The sequence below is a fragment of the Panicum virgatum genome, chromosome 9K, assembly GCF_016808335.1.
Source record: "Panicum virgatum strain AP13 chromosome 9K, P.virgatum_v5, whole genome shotgun sequence".
NCBI lineage: Eukaryota > Viridiplantae > Streptophyta > Magnoliopsida > Poales > Poaceae > Panicum > Panicum virgatum.
In genome coordinates, this window is record NC_053144.1 from 59,520,640 (window position 1) to 59,539,181 (window position 18,542).

General features: G+C 48.3%; 2 protein-coding genes across 2 annotated transcripts; both read left to right on the forward strand.

The window, feature by feature from the left end:
* Positions 1-724: 724 nt before the first annotated feature.
* Positions 725-2,079, forward strand: LOC120648843. The gene is made up of 2 exons (XM_039925492.1): positions 725-751; positions 1,414-2,079. Exon 2 carries the CDS (start codon positions 1,462-1,464, stop codon positions 1,852-1,854), a length of 393 nt encoding a protein of 130 aa, XP_039781426.1. The 5' UTR covers positions 725-751; positions 1,414-1,461; the 3' UTR covers positions 1,855-2,079.
* A 2,276-nt stretch (positions 2,080-4,355) lies between these two features.
* Positions 4,356-6,342, forward strand: LOC120648844. Its single transcript, XM_039925493.1, has 4 exons — positions 4,356-4,682; positions 5,422-5,499; positions 5,585-5,941; positions 6,020-6,342. Exons 1-4 carry the CDS (start codon positions 4,389-4,391, stop codon positions 6,128-6,130), a joined length of 840 nt encoding a protein of 279 aa, XP_039781427.1. The 5' UTR covers positions 4,356-4,388; the 3' UTR covers positions 6,131-6,342.
* The last annotated feature ends 12,200 nt before the right edge of the window (positions 6,343-18,542 follow it).

Genomic DNA, 18,542 nt, shown 5'->3' on the forward strand with positions numbered 1-18,542 from the left:
ATGAATTTTCTATGAGGAGTGAAAATTTGGTAGGTCAAAATGATGAATTTGCTATGAGGAGTCAAAATCTAAGTTGATTTGGTAGGTCAAAATTTGCTTAAGTCTCACCATCTATGAGGAGTGAAGAACGCAGGTACTTAAGCAACCGAAAATTTTTTATATCTATATTTCGTTTTTTCTAGTTATTCCATTCATTTCATACAAAATCTTCGTATGCAGAGACTATGCATTTGCTACATGGATTATGGATGAACAATACTTTCGATTACTGTGGAAGCAATGTGTTGTATTAATTGGACTACGGACTTAATTGTAATAATTTTAATAGATTTTGTACTTTGGACTAAGTACGTGTGCACTTTGGACATGAATTATGTGTTTCGTTTTCGTATTTCTCATTGTGTGCTGAAGTTTCTTATATGTTGTGTATTATAATCTATAAATATAGACATAATTAGGGCAAACTCCCCAAAATTTTCAATTTATTTTCACAAATACATAATTTCCCCATCATTTTCCAACTGTTTCCATCTTTTTTCGGTGAAAAGCACCGAAAAAACCGGCGAGATGCACCGAAAAACCGGCCGGTATACCGAAATTTCGGAATTTTGAATTTGAAAACTCTTTCCGATCGAAATTACCGGAAAACCGCGAAATTTCGGCCGGTATACCGTTTCCGGTGGTCACTGAAATTTTTTTCAAAAACGAAAACGTAAACCCTGCGGGCGACACGACCAACGATAACGACGACGTAAGACCCGCGCGCCTACCTGTTCTCTAACCTTCTTCAATCTTGGCATTCGGCGTCGGCAGCCCCTCTCGGTGGCCGGAGCAAGAGTGCTTCCGCCTTGTCTTTTCTCGTTTTCTTGGTACGTGCGCTATGAGATTGTCGGCCAGAGCAAGCAGTCCTGAGTTCTTCCGCCTTTTCTTGTCTCGTTTTCTTGGTTCATGTATGGAGCATGGGAAAGGCGTGTGTGTGTTTTTGGATTTTGTCTCACCTGGTAGTTCCTAGACGTCCTTATTAGCCGATTCGGGCTAGCTCGTAAATGGGACAGAACCCATCAGGTGTGCTTTGTTGGAGCAGGATCATGACGGGAATAATGGAGTACTACTTCTTTTGGTTTTCTTTTTCTTTTGCCGATCGTGCTTCCTGCGAGAGTACGCGTGTGGTGTGATCTACGTTTAGTAGATCTCTCTCCTTCCTTTCTTGAATTTCTATCTCAAGAAGAAGCAGCAGCTTATTTTTCTTTCTTGCTCTTTTTTCTTTTTTTCTTCTTTTGCCGATCTTCTTCGTGCGCGTGTGATCTTTTCTAGTTTCTTTCTTGACAGCTAGCTTAGGAGGAAGTTTTTTTTTCTTTTGCCAAACTGGCTTCCTGCGCAAGTCCATTTACTGGATCTTTCTCTTTGTTTCAGACCTCTTTCGACAGGTACATCGAGGAGAAGGCAGTTCAAGCCCTGGACATGCTGGCAGGCCTGATAATGCCTGAGCACCTCTTGTCCGAGGCTGGCGATGTGGAGGGCAACCTGCAAGGTGTTCTTGCGGCAGCTAAAGCCGGGGATCGCAAGAAGGCAGTTCTGGAGCTCATCGGATCTGCTTACCACCTCGTCGACCTGGCGCAAGCTTGCCTGCCGACCTTCGGCGGCGCACCACCACCGTTCGTGATCAAAGTTCGCGCCGCCTCGCCAGCACCCGAAGGAAGCCCATCCATCGTGCTCAAGGATGGATCGGTCCTGTGGTTCGACTTCGGGGCTGAGCAGGATGATACTGAAGCCATGAAGCGGGCCGTGAACATTCCCATCGTGCTCGCGTTGGGAATCACCACGTACCTCGCTACCTATCACTCGCTCGAGTGATCGGTATGCGTCTGCGCGCATGCACTACCACTTACTTACCAACCACTAGGCTATCCTTTTCATTAATGTCTCAAGTAGTAGTAGTAGTGTTGGATCTGCTAGTAGTACCTGCAGTCCGGGAGTATTTGCGTTGGATGTAATGTGATCTATCAGAGTAGCGTTGGAAGTTATCAGCTGTGGTGATCTGTTGGCTTTAATGGATGTTATTAGCGTTGGCCATCTTAATTTGTTAACTGATCTTTTTTGGAGATGCATGCATGCTGTGTTGCCCAACAGTACTAGAACAATTAGTTAGGTCTAAATGTTGTTGTGCCAATTGCAAGGAGGCAGCAATCCGGGTTGAGGCAGCCATTTCTACAATGTCCGTCACATCGAATCTTTGGACAGAAGCACGAAATATTTAATGTATAGTTGAAAAAATAACTAATTACACAGTTTAACTGATTAGTACGAGATGAATCTTTTAAGCCTAATTAGTCCATAATTTGATATTATTTGTCATGTAACAACAAAAATGTGCCACAATACCAAAATCCAAACTTTTTCATCAACTAGACAAAATGCAAGTTTTGAAGCTTCGCCGCTGACCAGCAGTAGCATATTTCATTGTTACTTGACAAATAATGTCCAATCATGGACTAATTAGGCTTAAAAGATTCATCTCGTGCTAATCAGTTGGAATCAGTTGGACTGTGTAATTAGTTATTTTTTCAACTATATTTAATACTCTGTGCATGTGTCCGAAGATTCGATGTGACAGGTACTACAAGAATTTTTTTTGAAAAACAGGGCCGATTAGCAGTTGTCTTCGGCCTGGCCAAGCGCACCAGTGGAGATGGAATTAGGCCCTGTTTGGGTGAGCTTTTGTGAAACTTGTTTATAAGCTGAGCAGGCTTATCTGATGAGCCGTGATCTGGAGAATCTGCTGTCCAAAATAAGCAAAGTGTTTGGTTGTCTTGATTATTGCTGGTAGATTATCTGTCCTATATATAAAATAACTGTTATACCCCTGAGGCTGATAATACCTCTTTTCGTTGGTAACACTGATGTAAAGGCAAATTTCCCCATCTTTTTGAGGTTTGAGATAGAAATCTAGTTCTAGAAAAATGTAACCGTACAATAGAAGTCAAATTAACTCTCATTTGATCCATTGAAAGTGCTACAAAATACTGAAAATTACAACAATAAATCAACCAACCAAAGTCGAAGCAAGTACATCACGAAAGCCATCCCATCTAGCTGAAACCTTTGTTATTTTTTCCATCTATAAATTGTAAAATTGGTGGATTTTCTAGTACCATGAATACACAAGTACATCACGAAAGCCATCCCATCTAGCTTGGTGCCTGCTGGTACAGGACGCCCTGCTGCTGCTGAGGAGGGTGCAGCAGGTTCCCTGTTGAGGAGGTCCTGCTCACGTTGGCAGCAGCTGCCGGCGGGTGCTGCAGGGAGACGTCGAGGACGGCCGAGCGCAGGAGGAGCCGGAGCGGGCAAGCGCAGGAGGGCTGGCGGCCGGCGGCAGGGAGGAAGTCGAGGGACAGAGCCAGGGAGGAGGCCCGGTGGCCGGCGGCAGGGAGGAAGGAGCCGGCTGGCGCTCCCGATCCAGATCTCGGGTGTGGGAGGCGGAGGACTGGAGAAGGGATCGAGTGGGAAAAAGCCCCGCGTTTTTAGAAAAGCGAGCGGGGAGCCACGTTTCGATAGATAAGAGGCCTGATTTTTTTGCGTTGGCGTTCCAGATAAGCCGGTTGGTAATCAAAATGTTTGGCGGAATTATTTTGTTTTTTCGCTTATAATATGAGCATAAGCGATTCCAAACAGACTCTTAGTAGAGCGCGCTTGCTGGGCATGGATGGTGCCTGAGACAAAATGTATTGATGGGCCCACGACGCGGCACATACACACTCCACGTCGTCATCAATAGCAAGGAAAGATATGGAGAGATTTTTTTTCTCAGAAGATTGGGCCATTATATATGTTTGGCTTGTTGGTCAGTCAATTAATATTTTTCTCTCACACCAAACTATCACCATCCAACTAGTAGTATTTTTTCTCTCACATCAAATCAGTACTAGCAACTAGCCACCAGCCAGTGATCAACAGTATTTTTCTCACACAATAAATTAGCACCAGTCACAGTCAGCCGAATAGAGTGAGTTCCGCCTCCAATAATAATCCTCCTTCATACGTACTCCTGTGCACTACGCATTAGTAGGAAGGAGCAGGGACTGCAGTACACGTCAACAGAGTCCGCCTTAATTACATACCCGTGTCAAAGGACGAGCTAGATCGATTTCTAGCCTAGTCCATGTCGCATATGGTTACTGTATTTTTGGTTGGTTTTTGTACCCCGATCCGATGTGGATCTGCCATGTACTATATACTAAGTATATCGTATCTCTGTGATGGATTAATTTCGAGCCCAAGCAACATGTCCACAGTTTGTATAAGGTAACTAGATTGCGCACGTAATCTCCTATATCTGGACGACGTACGTGGTAGCCAAACGCGCGTGAACTACTCTTCTGGCGTCGGAGATGCTGTGCCCCGTCTCGCCATCGCCGGCACTACTCTCCGCGGCAACGAGGCAGCCAAGCACGCTGACCACCATCTGGCCGGCACCAGTTCGTCGGCCGGCACCAAGCTTCCCACCCCTGAAGCTGCGACCGGCCGATACGGCTGCCCTTCGCCCGCGGTGCCTGGTGACCCGGGCTCGGATGAACCGCGGCCGCGAGGTCGAAGAGCCGTTCAATCCTAATCACTTCGTTGAGGAGAACAAAACCATCTTGCGGCGCTTCCTCGAAATCCACACGACTCCCGAGGGCATCCTGGTACGTGCTCCTATGTAGATCTCCAGCCGGGTAGTACAGAATTATGTTACAAAGCAAACAATAATGTTGTATTCTCTGCTTCTTCTTTGTGCGTGATATTTGATTTGATTATTCAAACTACAGTTATAGGACGGTTTGAATGACACATATAGAATATTTTTAAAATCTTTTCGGGAAGCACATTACGGTTTTAAAATATACCAACAAGATGCCCGTGTGTCACCACGAGTAATATAAATTTTGCCCTAACATATATAATATCACCAACTTTATGATGTGATCATGCGAGACATTGATGATCTAGATTCCGATTGGAATTCTGATTGATTTGTTCGTAGTTCCGATTAGGATTATTTCGATTGATTTGTCCTTGTTCCGATTAAAATTTCAATTGACGGACCGAGAAACCATTGCTTACTTTATAAATTGTGTGTGCGTGTGGGGTGGGGGGGGGTCAAAGACCAATTCTTCATGGTTTCGGATTTTCAGTTCTTCCGGGTCCACTTCTCAACGACACGCGACGGACTAAAAGTCAACATGCCGTAGAAACATTCCGCTCTTTATAAATAGGTAAAGATAAAGATTTTTGTTATATAAAACTATGAACCTTGATTGCATGTATTAAACCTTATTTTGAAAACATTATTGTCGCTACAAGTATGTATTCCTTCTTTTTTATATTATTTATGGTTCTTGATTGAAAACAAGTGATCATTACGTCCATATAAATTGTTGGCAGCACCGCGAGGCCGTAGATGCGTCGGCACGTGTCTGTCTTGCAGCAGCAAAAGCTGTCACGATGGCTTCCCAACTCGTGGTAAATTCATAACTCGTCACACGCACCATGCATTTTCTTTCTGATGAAAAAAATATATATATGTCCGGCCGGGATGAATTTTCAGGACAGTGCTAGCCTGACTGCCGGTCTTTCCAATGAGATTTCCAAAGACACAGTGCATAGGACACTTGGAGCATATGTGGATGTCTTCCTCCACACCACAGAGGACTCTCAAAACAAAACGTTTAATAGGGACTCTGTGATGTGGTTTCTCGACGCCCTAAGAGGGTTGGCTTCTATCAGCCACATCCTGCTTGAAGACGCTCTCGAGGCTCTCAGCCACACGCACCCGAGGGCGAGCTTAGCAGAGTATGCCTACAACAGCGACGTGAAGAAGATGCACCGTGAGTTTAATTGGCAGATGGACGACCTCGAAGATAGCATTTGGAACGGTATTAGATTTAGTAGTGACATATGCAAGGTGTGTGAACTCCGGTACATATGTGTATGAAGAGCTATGTTTGCTTTGCTAACGTCGATCTGGTATTTGATTTTGCAGTTGGTGCTGCCGACGATGCGTAAAGGTGTTGACATTACTCAATCCTTCTTGGGGCTCATGGTGGCTCGTCGGCAAAGAACATTAGAAAAGGCATCAAGCAAAGTATGTTAGCATGGTTTTTGTGTGAACAAATTAAGGACCGTCTAGTTATCTGTTATAAAATACCTGTGGGATGGCCCACGCATTTGAACGGTTATTGTTGAGAATCCAAATGTTCACGTGTCTTTGTATCCTCATTTATTTTTAATACATGTCCTTACCCATGACCTCTTTTTGTTGCACACTATGGCTGATTGCTAAAAATAACTCAAAATCTTGCTCTACGATTGTAATAATGCTTTTCTTTGCCAGGCTCTACTTTATCTCCATTGCTCAAAGTCCTATAGATTCTACTTTGCAAAGAATCATTTTTATTTTCGTTTTGTTCTGATTTTGTTGGCTTTACCTTTTGATTGAAGGCCTTAGTTGGTAATTTGTACATAGCTAAAGTGCATTTTATATTATTTTTTCATCATAGTATTGGTCGGTTATTTTTAGTTATGTATATGGGTATTTTGGGCTAATTTCGAAATGGCACCCGTCAGCAATTTCTTTACTTTTTTTTGTCACACTAGCATAGACGCACGTGCGTGTCGCACGTGATTTAAAAAACCTTATATATATATATATATATATATATATATATATATATATATATATATATATATATATATATATATATTCTATCTTTCTCTTTGTAATATTCCAAAAATTCATCGAGATAAATTATCCACTAAAAATCCTATCAAAATATTTTTTCGTCACTGAGCTCAAATCTTTCCCGACAATTTTGCCGTCTATCGCCGTCCGACACCCCTATCATTTTTCTTGTTCCGCGTGAGTCGTTTCCTGCCGAAGCCGCAGCATGCGCTCGCGACCCTCGCCTCGAATCCCTCCCTCGCCTTCTGTTTCCCTCTCTTCCTTTCTCCTTTTTCTTTTTCCCTTTTCTTTTTTTCTTTTCCGTCCTTCTTTCTTCCTTCTTCCTCCCTCACTGCCGCATACACGCACCACGCCGAGCGAGCAGCTCAGCAGCCTGGCCCCCTCCACCCTCCACTTGGGCGGCCGCCCCTGCTCACCCCATCCCGTCCTTCTGCGCCGCCGTACCCCCTTGCCGCCTCGTCGCTCGCGCCCGCCCCGGCGAGCCACGGCGAAGCTCGCACGCGATGCGCACCGAGCAGAGCTCGACGCCGGCCCCCACCGCTACGCGCCACCACCCACCTATCACGTCGCCTGCACGCCCGTCCCCTCGCCGTCGCCTCCGCGCCACTCCACGATGCCCAGACCGGCCCTACCGTCATTACTAGCCGTCCTCGAGCTCGCAGGCCGGCCACTGCGCGCAGCCCTCCATCCCCACAACCCTCTCACTACCACGCGCCCTCCTCCCCAGCCTCATTGCGCCACCGCCATAGCCGCTGCCACCCACCTCCGCCCGCCGCCTTGGGCAGCCCTCCTTGCTCCGCTTCAGCCCGAGTTGAGGAGGGGAATCGAATCCCCTCGTCCTCCTCTCCGTTTTCCCCTTCATCCTGGCCGCCTCCTTGCCCCAGGGCCGCCGGAATCGGCACCGCCGGCGCCAGCACCCCCTTCCCCTGTTTCCTGTCGAGGGGAGAAAGAAGATGAGCAGTTTTGCCCTAAGCTCCCTCCATTTCCTTCTTTGGTTCCTTTTTCAAAAACTAATCCTTCCACTATATGAAAATAATTCTAAACAAACCCTTGCCCATTTCTAGAGGTAGCCCGGATATTCCCAGAAATCCTAAGCAAGTCCTTCCTTCCCAAAAGTAATTACAAATAGCTTGTTCGGTTCGCTAGATTATCAGCCGGCGCTGGCTTATTTCCCCTGTAACTACAGTGCTTTGTGAGGGAGAAGCGCCCACTTGCTACAGTACATTAAGCTGGTTGATGCCACCGGCCCCACCGGCCAGCCACTGAAGCCCCAGCCAGCGCTGGCTGGAGCCAGCGAACCGAACAGGGCGAAAGAGGTCCCTAAACCCCGGTTTAGCCCCAAAACACCTCTTCGACCTATCATTTCATGCGCCAAAAAATTCTCTAATTATCTCTAAACTCGACCACGCCATTTCCAACATTATTCCGGCTAATGCTATTAAAAAATCCCCCAAAAATATTATTTCTACTTTCATTTCTTCATTTTTTCTGATTCGAGCTCAACGGTAAAACACCTTTATTTCTTTTTCTTTATTATGTGCTTGTTTGCGTGCGTCGTATATGACGGTGTGATCGAGGGAGAACCTGTCGAGGAGTTTGCCAAGCAGTACCGCGAGCCGGAGCTAGAAGAGCCATACTGTGAGCCGGAGATGCTCCTTGCTCCTTGGAGATATATGTTCAGCTGAAGCACAAAGGGTCGCGAGTCTAGTCAATACTCCCTCCGTCCCAAAATTCAAGTCATCCTGGGATTCAAAATTTGTCCCAAAAAACAATCCTACTCTATTTAGAAAGTATATGTGCATGTAAGAATCAATTAGTGCCAAATATGGATAATATATAGGGGCAAACATGGTCATTTTACTTTTTTGTTAATTTGTCTTAGAATTTCTAGAATGACTAGTATTTTGGGACGGAGGGAGTATGTTCCATGGTGGCAGTGACTAAGCGTTGCCTTGGGCTTGTCTCTGATTGGTTGCTGAATTAATTGTTTGGTTAGGCTGTGGTCGCTTGTGCATTGCTTTAGTCACTTGTTGTTGGTCATTTCCTGTGTCACCTATCTGTAGTAGGATGTTGGTTGTCAGGAGCCTTGGAGATCCTCTTATTCTGTGGTATAGAATATTAGAAGATTTGGGCCTTGGGCCAAATAATGATTCCAATAAATCCCAAAAGCCCACTCATATATGCATGGCATGATGGAAAACTTTACACTACCAGAAAATGCCTCATTCATCCCTAGCTGTTTGTACCGGTTGTAATTTGGTCTGGTACTAAACTTGTCCCGATGCCATTTTAGTACCGGGTCCAAATTTGAAAGCCCTCAGAGCCAATTTAGTACCGGGCCAAGCCATCGGCCGGTACTAAATGTCGCATTTTAGTACCAGTCGGTGTTACCGGCCGGTACTAAAATGGCGCGTCCATTTAGTACCGGCCGGTAACACCGATTGGTACTAAAATGCGTCATTTAGTACCAGCCGGTGGCTTGACCCGGTACTAAATGATCCTCCACGGGTTGGTTAAAAAGGAAAGCATCTCTCACACAATCACATGTGATGCATAGGTGAGATGGTAAGGAAGCAACGCGCGAGGCCGGAGGTCATGGGTTCGAATCCTCGCGATAGCGCATGCGCATTTACGCGTGAAAATTTTTTTCTTTAATTTTTGCCTGCAAAACCATTTAGTACCAGTTGGTAACTGACCGGTACTAAACGATCACTTTAGTACCGGGCGTTTTGGCCGGTACTAAATGACATGTCATTTAGTACCGATCAAGCGATACCAGTCAGCCGCCCGGTACTAAACGGGGGTTGCTGACCAGTACAAATGTTAGATTTTCTAGCAGTGTTAGTTCCATACAGCTTGGCTAAGGTGGAGAAAGTCCAACTTATACAATTGAGCTGTATCACCATAGTTGTTTCAATAGAGGGGAGGAAAAGGACGAACACGCGCTCCCTTGTCTCGCCGGGGTGATTGATTGACGCGGTTTCTTAATCACCGCGATTTTCTTCCTTAAGTGTATGAGCCGAGATCTATAAGAGGACGAGATGTTTGCCTCATTTAGTACCTTAGTTTTTGCCTCTCACTCCATTGCGCTGCGCTGCTCTCTCTCCGGAATCGTCGTCCTCTCGCGTCCGTGCATTAGGTAGGGGCGTATCAGATTTTTAGGAACCGTCGTCGCGACTGCTCATTGTTCGTAGCACCGGCTCAAAGGGATCATGGCCGCACCCGCGCAACGAGTTGCAGCAGAGGCATCTTGTTTGCACGATTGGAGCTAGGGATGCAAGTGGGGCGGGTTCTGCCGCAAACCCACTGGCTCAACCCGCGCCGCGAACCCGCTCAACCCGCGTCGCGAACCCGCGTCGTTGAAGCAGGCCACGCGGCTGTGGTCGCGGTACCCAACGGTGCCGCAACGGCCGCCAAAACTCAGTGCATCCACCGCCTCTATTACTCCGCGACGACCAGCTAATCAAAACGTAATCGAACGTAGACCCTCTTCTTTCAGTGTTACAGAGTGATTATGGCCCTGCTGAGCTCAGACGTGGCTCCAGTCAGGAGCACCTCCGCCGTTCCGGTGGGAATCTCGTTCAGGATCGCCGCCGCCATTAGAATGCTTGCTTACGAACAGAGATCACCTACCTCGTTGAGAGCTACAAGAGGAGCTCTGCTCGATCTAATGTAGGTGAAGGTCTATATAGCATGAAGGGCACATGCGGTGACTACATCAAATCCACGCGTCGGCCATGAAAACCGAGTCCAGCACCTCGTTGGCATCAGCACTTCCTCACTCGAGCACAATATTCACTGCGACAGACTCCACAAGACATAAATGAGATTCATGGTCCAGAGCTTCTCCATACTTTAGAGTCCAGAGCTTCATGTGCAAGCAAGCAAGCCTTGCACCCAGCAACATGTTTTGATGTGCGGCGGCCGAAACGGATAGCTCAAGGCTCACATGAGCACGCGGCCGGTGACACGGGTTGCCGCAAAACCCGCAAAAGACTTGCGGCGGCATGCGGGCTGCCGCATGAGCCCGCATGTGTCCTTGCGACTGGTGCGGACGTGGGGCGGGCAGCCGCAACCCGCCCCACTTGCAACCGTAATTGGAGCCACGGGTCCACGAGCTAGCAGAGATAAATGTAGGCCCAGTTAGCCCATTAACAGAGTGCTAGTTTCCTAAAAAGTTGTGGTACTATGCAAGTGTGTGCACGTGTGATACTACATGAATGAGCTGTCGACGACTACAATCATACACTCATTAGTGAGCAAGACACTACTTGATGTTTGATTTAGAGAATAACACCCTTGTTGTCGTGTTTATTAGGAATCATGTGCATTTGTTACTCGTTGGGCTACGCATATCTGAAGAGAAAAAAATCGTTTTCTAGTCCATCTGAATATCTCATGGATGCCCTAGGGTAGAATTCTATTTGGGTGTATACCAGTATACATCTTCTTCAACAGAATAATCCGTCTTTCTCTAGGCGTCCGTTTTGTACGCGTTGTGCCCAAATCCGGCTGCGAGATTACTAGCTAGCCATTGGTGTTGCACGTATGTAATGTAATCCTTACTGTTAGTTTTTGAGTTTCAGATTTCAACAAGGATACTGCCAGAATTCGCATTACAACAAGTTCTGAATGCGTACTAATTCAGCAGTAATGAAGAAGAATCGTTAGACAGTGCACGGGAGACCTCTGAATAAGTTCGTGCTATTTAACTGAAAAAAAATATCAATCTTCGAGAACAGGTTCCCAAGGAGTGATACGAACAAACTGGTCATGCATAACGCAGGCTATCGATCGTTTTTGTTGGTCACATCAGGAACCCTTTTCGTCTCCAAAGCAAACAGTATGCCGAACAGAGTTTTAACTCAACCACCAAGATGTTGCCGTCGCATTATGCCGATCACATGGGCGCTTGTACGTCAGGGCGGTAGCACGCGGGCCTGGTCTAATCCACTGCTGCCAAGAATCTCTCCATGTAGATGATGAAGGCAGCAGAGGTCATTCCAATTCGGTCCAGGACCAAAGACAGGGACGGACATGGTGACTGATGCAGGTACTGCCGGCCTGCTGCTGCATCATCACGCGCCTCGCGACTTGCAATTGAATCCCAGCCTGTGCAAGCACACGCACGCGCACTCACTGAAGACTTGACACTTTGCTTACCAAGTCAATTGCGTCGGCTTGTCCGGGGCCAAACAACTGATTGCCTGAACAGTGATCGCCTACACGCAACGGATAAGGTGAGCGGGGCAGGCATGGCGCGGCGTCCCTCTCGCCGAGCTAGCTTCGCAGGGGCCGGCCCATCGATGGCCGATGGGGATGGACCGACCAAACCCCCGAGTCCGTCCATGTCGCGCCCCCACGTGCCGCCTCGTGGCCTCCTCGCGCGCGAGAGGCGACATGCGCGTGCGCCTACGATGGCACGCTATCGAGCTCCCTGTTGATCCCGGCACCGCGCGCCCGCATGCGTTGGGCCAGCGGCAACGACCTGCCGGGGGCCCGGGGCTCGATCAGGTCCAATGACGAGGCGAGGCCTTGGGCATTGATGATGTGGGCTTGCCGTCGCTGCCACGGCACCAGTTCGTGCGGGCTCGGTAGACTCCCAGCTGATGAGCTGCCGGTTCCGATCCATGAACAGCACGCTTGGTGGTGGCACACAGTGGAGCGGGTTAAGCTGCTGTCGCCGGCGGGAGGAAGTGAGGACCAGCTGTGCGGACAGTGCAGTCATGCCTCGCCCCCCGCACAGCTGCGCACCGTACGTCGTCTTCTTTTCCATCCGAGCATGCGTGTAGACGAAAGTGACGGACTGCTTGCAGACACTGTAATCTCGCGAGAACTAGTTAGTGAAAATTTTTGGTTAAAAGTCACATTGATTATTTGACTAGATGTCGGGAGGGTTTTTCGGGCACTAATTAAAAAATTAATTTCAGAACTCACTTGGAAACCACAAGACGAATCTTTTGAGGCCTTTGACCACATCATTAGCACACGTGGGTTACTGTAGCATTTATGGCTAATCACGTACTAATTAGGCTCAAAAGATTCGTCTCATCGTGTACATCCAAACTGTATAATTAGTTTTGTTATTTAACTACATTTAATATTTCATGAATGTGTTTAAAAGGGAAATAAAAATTTTTGGGAACTCGACGGCCCATAGCTCCGTTACCGGTCACCTGCAGATTGCCTGCCCATTCGAGGCTGATGAGGCGGCATCCCTGACCTCGAAGAGCATGACCGGATAACGGAAGGGGGCCGTCCCGGTTCCCAACGGAGGCTATAGCTACTCCGAGGGAGCCGAATGCGGCGGCGTAGCACGGGCTCACGGTATGGCCGCGCCGGGCAACGCCATAAACGCGGCGTAGGCTCGCCAAGCCGCCGTGGCGACGTTCACGATCCCGGCGCGCATGCATGCACCACCGCCGGCGACCCGATCCCTCCCTCGTTATTCGGGACCAACGGAACCAGCAGCAGACGAGGATAAGGGCAGTCCCAACGCTAGACACCACGCGAGAAGTACAAGATAACTACTTCATCCGTATCCATAAAACTTTGACCACTTGTTATTATAAAAATATTTATGAAAAAATAGTATATGTATATTTTTATGAAAGTATTTTTCAAGACAAATCTATTCATATAATTTTCATATTTGCAAATTCAATAATTTAAGAGTTATTGATGATTTATATTCTCAATGTTTGATCCAAATCTTGTCTAAAACGTCAATTTTTATAGATACGGAGGGAGTACGTCAGCAAAAAAGATCACCTGAAACCGTCTCCTCTAATCCTACGAAATCCAAGGCGGACGGGCGCGGGCGCGGCGGACGGCCTCGCGTCAGGGGCGGCCGACGGCGGGTGCGGCGGCCTGCAGGTGAGCACGGCGAGCAATCAATGCTAGACACCGGTCGTTTCTCCCCAAGGCGAAAATGGCGATTTTTTCGTGCCTCGTTCCGAGCCCCCACGAGATGAATCTTTTGAGCCTAGTTAGTCTATGGTAGAACAATATTTACCACATACAAACGAAAAGTGCTACAGTGCTTTTCAGCTTCACTTTTCGCATCTAAACACAGCCTTCGAGTGCCGCCTTCAATTTTCGCTTATGTGGCCTGGTCATTAATGCTATGGAAACGACGCGTTGAGACTGCCCTAAGGCCGGCCGGCCGGGCCCCATGCCGACGCCGAGCCCACCACCTGCGCCTCCAACATTTCGGCCCAATCTAACGGCCCTTCCATCCGTCGTCCATGTGCCCCGGCGGCCGCCGCGTCCGAGCCAGCTGCGTTTTTTTATTTTTATATTTTTAAAAAATGTTTTTTACAGAAATATATTTTCGGTTTCACATTTTACAGTTTTATAGCCCTACCGCCCGGTAGGGACCTACATGTAAATAAATATATTTTTTTTGCGCGGAAGCCCCTGGCGGGAGCCTGCCGCCCCCCTGCCGGGTGGCAGGTGCCTGCCGCCCAGGGGGCGGCAGCCCCCCCCCCCCCCCCCAAAATATAAAAGCTGAGCCCCTTACCTCGCACCATCATTTCTTGCCCACGAGATCCAGAGAGGGGAGAGGGAGAGAGGAGGGTGAGGGAGGTAATTCCACCGGCGAAGCCCTGCCAGATTTTGGATCCGAACCACAGTTAACCAATATTTCTCAACTTTCTCATTGAAATTTTTTGTATATTTAATTCTATGATTAGTATTTTTTTATTATTGCAAGCACTTAGGGTTCGGATTAGGGGTTATAATTGAAGCCATACCATGTTTCTAGATATTGGAATAATTAAAATAAAGTCTTTGGATGGCCAGATATGTCGAGCAAGGTGGCGTTTCAAGTTCATTACGGTGACTTCTATAGAATTACTCATGATTTCTATGGAGTAAATCTATCAGCATTGGAAAGAAGACAGTGCAGTCTAGATAAACCCCTAGAGAGGAGTTTTGAGTCCATACGGAAATGTCTTCACAGAAAGTTCAATGTGAATCCAAAGACCCATTTGCTTAGGTTCATACCTTGACTTCCTGGGAAATTAATGGGGATTTCTGGGAGTTGACACCTATAAGTAGTACGGAAGAATGGCAACATTACATGCACGCAGCTCTTGAAAGTGGGTGGCCTCTCGCAATGGTAATTCAGATTCACCAGAAGGCCGGTGATTTAGATGAAGGGTCAACACACACAACATCTGACTGGAATGAAGAGATGGAAGAGGATAAAGAAGAAGAGAACGTGTAAGCTCCAGAACCAGAACCAGAACCACAAGGTTTAGCAGATGAAGGCGAGCGGATACCTGAAATTGTGGAGGACATGGAGACAGAAGACCAGGATGCGCGAATAATGGAGCAATGTGGGGACTCATCAGACGATGAAGACGATGAGGACGATGAGCGCTTCCCAGTGCTAGGTGAATGGCGTGAAGAGTGTTTTGGGAATCCAGTGGTACAAGATATTAGGAGTTACGGAGGCCAAGTACTATCACTCGAAGATCTTCCACGCCTCCTACGTCTTGTTTGCGGCATGAGTCCACCGAAGATACATACCAATTTACGAAAATTTGATATTGATTTGTAAATCACCTCCGTGTCCTCGGGGTAATCCTTGCATATAATTACACAATAATTTTAAAATTTACGGAATATGGATTACAAATGACTATATATATTAGATTCGAATGATAGTTACCTTAATGTGCATCTCATACACCTCTAACCGCATCCATATCGTAGAAGTACTTTGTACGAAACCAATAACATTAGGATGATTAGCTAGTTCACATACCCTCATATATATCTTACGGCGTTCTAGCATGTGTCCCTTTACATCTTGCGTTGTAATACCTAGAAACAATGTGATATTTTTAAACTTTACTAATTTGGACAATACCATCTCTATCGTACCATCCGCTAATGGATCCAACTTCTTACTGATTACAAGATGTGTCATGATCTCAAGAATTATACTAGATTTTTCTTCGGTCCATGAAAATCCAACACATTTGGAGGCAGCCATTGCCATATGCTACAATAGCAATAAGGTACTGTCATTCTAAGTTTACTATTCTATATTTCACTATCTAAAAACTAAATCTATTCTAATTCATAATTATTTTAGAAACAAGTTTATAATAGTTGAGAAATATTGGTTACCTGCGGTTCGGATCCAAAATCTGGCAGGGCTTCGTCGGTGGAATTACCTCCCTCACCCCTCCTCTCTCCCTTTCCCCTCTCTGGATCTCGTGAGCAGGAAATGAGGGTGCGAGGGAATGGCCTTAGCTTTTATATTTGGGGGGCCTGCTGCCCCTTGCCGACCGGCAGGGGGGCGGCAGGGACCTACATGTAAATAAATATAATTTTTTTTGCGCGGAGGCCCCCTTCCGCCCTCCTACCGGGCGGTAGAGGTATAAAACTGTAAAATGTGGGACCGAAAATATATTTCTGTAAAAAATATTTTTAAAAAATATAAAAATAAAAAAGCCGCGAGCCAGCCAGCAAGGGCGGCGGGCGGGCGGGACGTCGAAGAGGCCGCGCTTTCTCGCGGGCGGGCGCCGCGGCTGTCTCTGCCCCGTGCGCGGGCGGCTGCGGAGGCCGCCCGATTGCCCGCACGAGACGTCAAAGAGGCCGCGCTTTCTCACGGGCGGGCGCCGCGGCTGTCACTGCCCCGTGCGCGGGCGGCTGCGGAGGCCGCCCGATTGCCCGCATGGGCGAGGCGCGGCAGCCGCGTGCGGCTCTGCGGTGTGGGAAAAGAACCCAAGCGAGACGCGTCGCGCGGGCGCAGCGGCATCGGGATGCGCCGAGCCACGCATGACGCACGGGCGGCGTCCAGAGCTGCGACCTGCCGCCGCGCAGCGCAGGCAGTCTACATGAGTCAAAGGCGCCCACGGAATCGGACGGATCGGAGCCAGGCCAGGCCGTCCAGGACCAGGGGAAACCAGGCCGCAGTTAAGAAAGTGCACGAGATCGACTACAAGTCGGCGACTCGAGCAAACGAAAACCGGCGGTCCGATGGTAATCCAACGGTTGAAATCATCCGTTCGTGGGATAGAGGTCATAAACCCTATTTTGATGGACAGGCAATAATGTGTTGATAGCTGATGATAACAAGGAAATTATACTTTTCCTTGATGAAACCCAAGCCTAATCCGAGGCCATCACAAGACTTTTCTTTTTAGACGCTGATTTGGACCGGAAAGAATAACAAGCAGACGACGCGGTGGTCTGTGGGGGCCGCCACACCAAGAGACATGCGCATTTAATCGCGATGATGAATATGCGGGTGACCGTAAGTTTCCAAACTTACGGTCACCCCGGTTCGTCCGTCCGCACCCCGTCACCCTAACCCATCCGCGCACCCCAGATCCCCTCTCCTTCCCCCTTCACTCCCCCTCCCCCACGCCCCTAGTCCGTCCGCCCCCAGATCCCCCTTCCCCTTCCCCCTTTCTCTCCCCCTCCCCCACGGTAACTCCATGGCGAGTCGGCGGCGGGGCGGGAGGCGCAGTGGTGGCTGCGGGGCCGGTGGCGCGAGGGGCGCCCGCGGCACGGCGGCGGCTGCCGCGAGGTCCGCACGCGGCACGGCGGCGGGGAGGCGCGGCGGAGCGGAGCGGTGGCGGGGCGGCGCAGCGGCGGGGAGGCGCGGCGGATCAGGCGCCAGGGTGGTGGCGGGGCGGGCCGGCGGCGGCGGGGAGGCGCGGCGCGGCAGATCCGGCGCAGGGGAGGTGGCGGGGCGGCGCCCAGACCCGCCGCCGCCTCGCGTCTCCATTTTTTTTTTGCAAAAAATTATCAATATTTTTTTTTGAATTCTTTTTTTGATTTTTTTCGGATGAATATTTTTTTTCATGACGCAAAAAAAATTTCTTGAAATTTTTTGTGCTCTACAATTTTTTTTCTTGAAATTTTTTTTCTGCTCTAATATTTTGCTTGAAATGTTTTTTTGTCTCCAAAACTTTTCTTGTATTTTTTTAAAATTTTTTTAATCAGAAAACGACAAAAAAATTCTATAAATGATAAAAAAAATAACGGTCGGAAAATCGACCGTACGGGAGCCTCCCGTACGGTTGACCGTAAATTTGCCACACCCGCATTTAATCCCCCTGCTCGGGCCTCTGTGGACACGGGGGAGCACGGCAGGGCCCGCCTCCAGGCCAATCTGACTCAGCCCGGATTGGACTGCAAAGCCACCTCACTCGGTCCAGAACACAAAAATCACAAGCAACCACGCCTCATCTCATCGGATTTTTTTTTTAATTTTTTAATAATATTTTAAGTTTAAACCGTATTGGTTTTTATTTGCATGGCGCAGCCCGTTTGGTCACGCTAGTGCATATGGCGCGACAGGGAGGTCCACGCTGTCGGCCCGAGCCTGAGCTGTGCCTTGTCGACGCTGACGTGGACCTCCCTGTCGCGCCACATGCACTGGCGCGACAATGTTGTCGCGCCAGGCGGGCTGGCGCGACAAGGCCAATGTCCTGGGCCACTGCCGGCCTCTTCTCCCCCACCCTCTCTTTCCTTCCCTCAGTCCTCCCCGAGCAGAGCGCGTCCAGGCGATGCCGCCGGCCGCCGCCCCCTAGACCCCCCCCAAATCCGGCCTTTTGGAGGGGGAAAAGTGGGGGGAAACGTTCCCCACCCTTCCCCGAAGGTATTGCTCCCATTTTTTCCTCCTGTAACCATGCACATTTGTAGATATTAGCGATTCTAGGTGATTAGGGTTTGGTTCTTGATTTTTAGTCCAGTCTCTTTTACATATGTTGGAGTGGAGTAGGTTGGGCTGTCAAAGCAACATTGAATATGCATGCAGAGGGATTAGGTTGCGCTGTGAAAACAACATTGAATACGC

Bases quoted from the DNA above. Each gene is read 5' to 3' on its own strand.
- LOC120648844 (XM_039925493.1), top strand. From the start codon at position 4,389: ATGCTGTGCCCCGTCTCGCCATCGCCGGCACTACTCTCCGCGGCAACG. The intron at 5,500-5,584 runs GTAAATTCATAA...ATGAATTTTCAG, and splicing joins CGATGGCTTCCCAACTCGTG to GACAGTGCTAGCCTGACTGC. The intron at 5,942-6,019 runs GTGTGTGAACTC...TTGATTTTGCAG, and splicing joins TTAGTAGTGACATATGCAAG to TTGGTGCTGCCGACGATGCG.
- LOC120648843 (XM_039925492.1), top strand. From the start codon at position 1,462: ATGCTGGCAGGCCTGATAATGCCTGAGCACCTCTTGTCCGAGGCTGGC.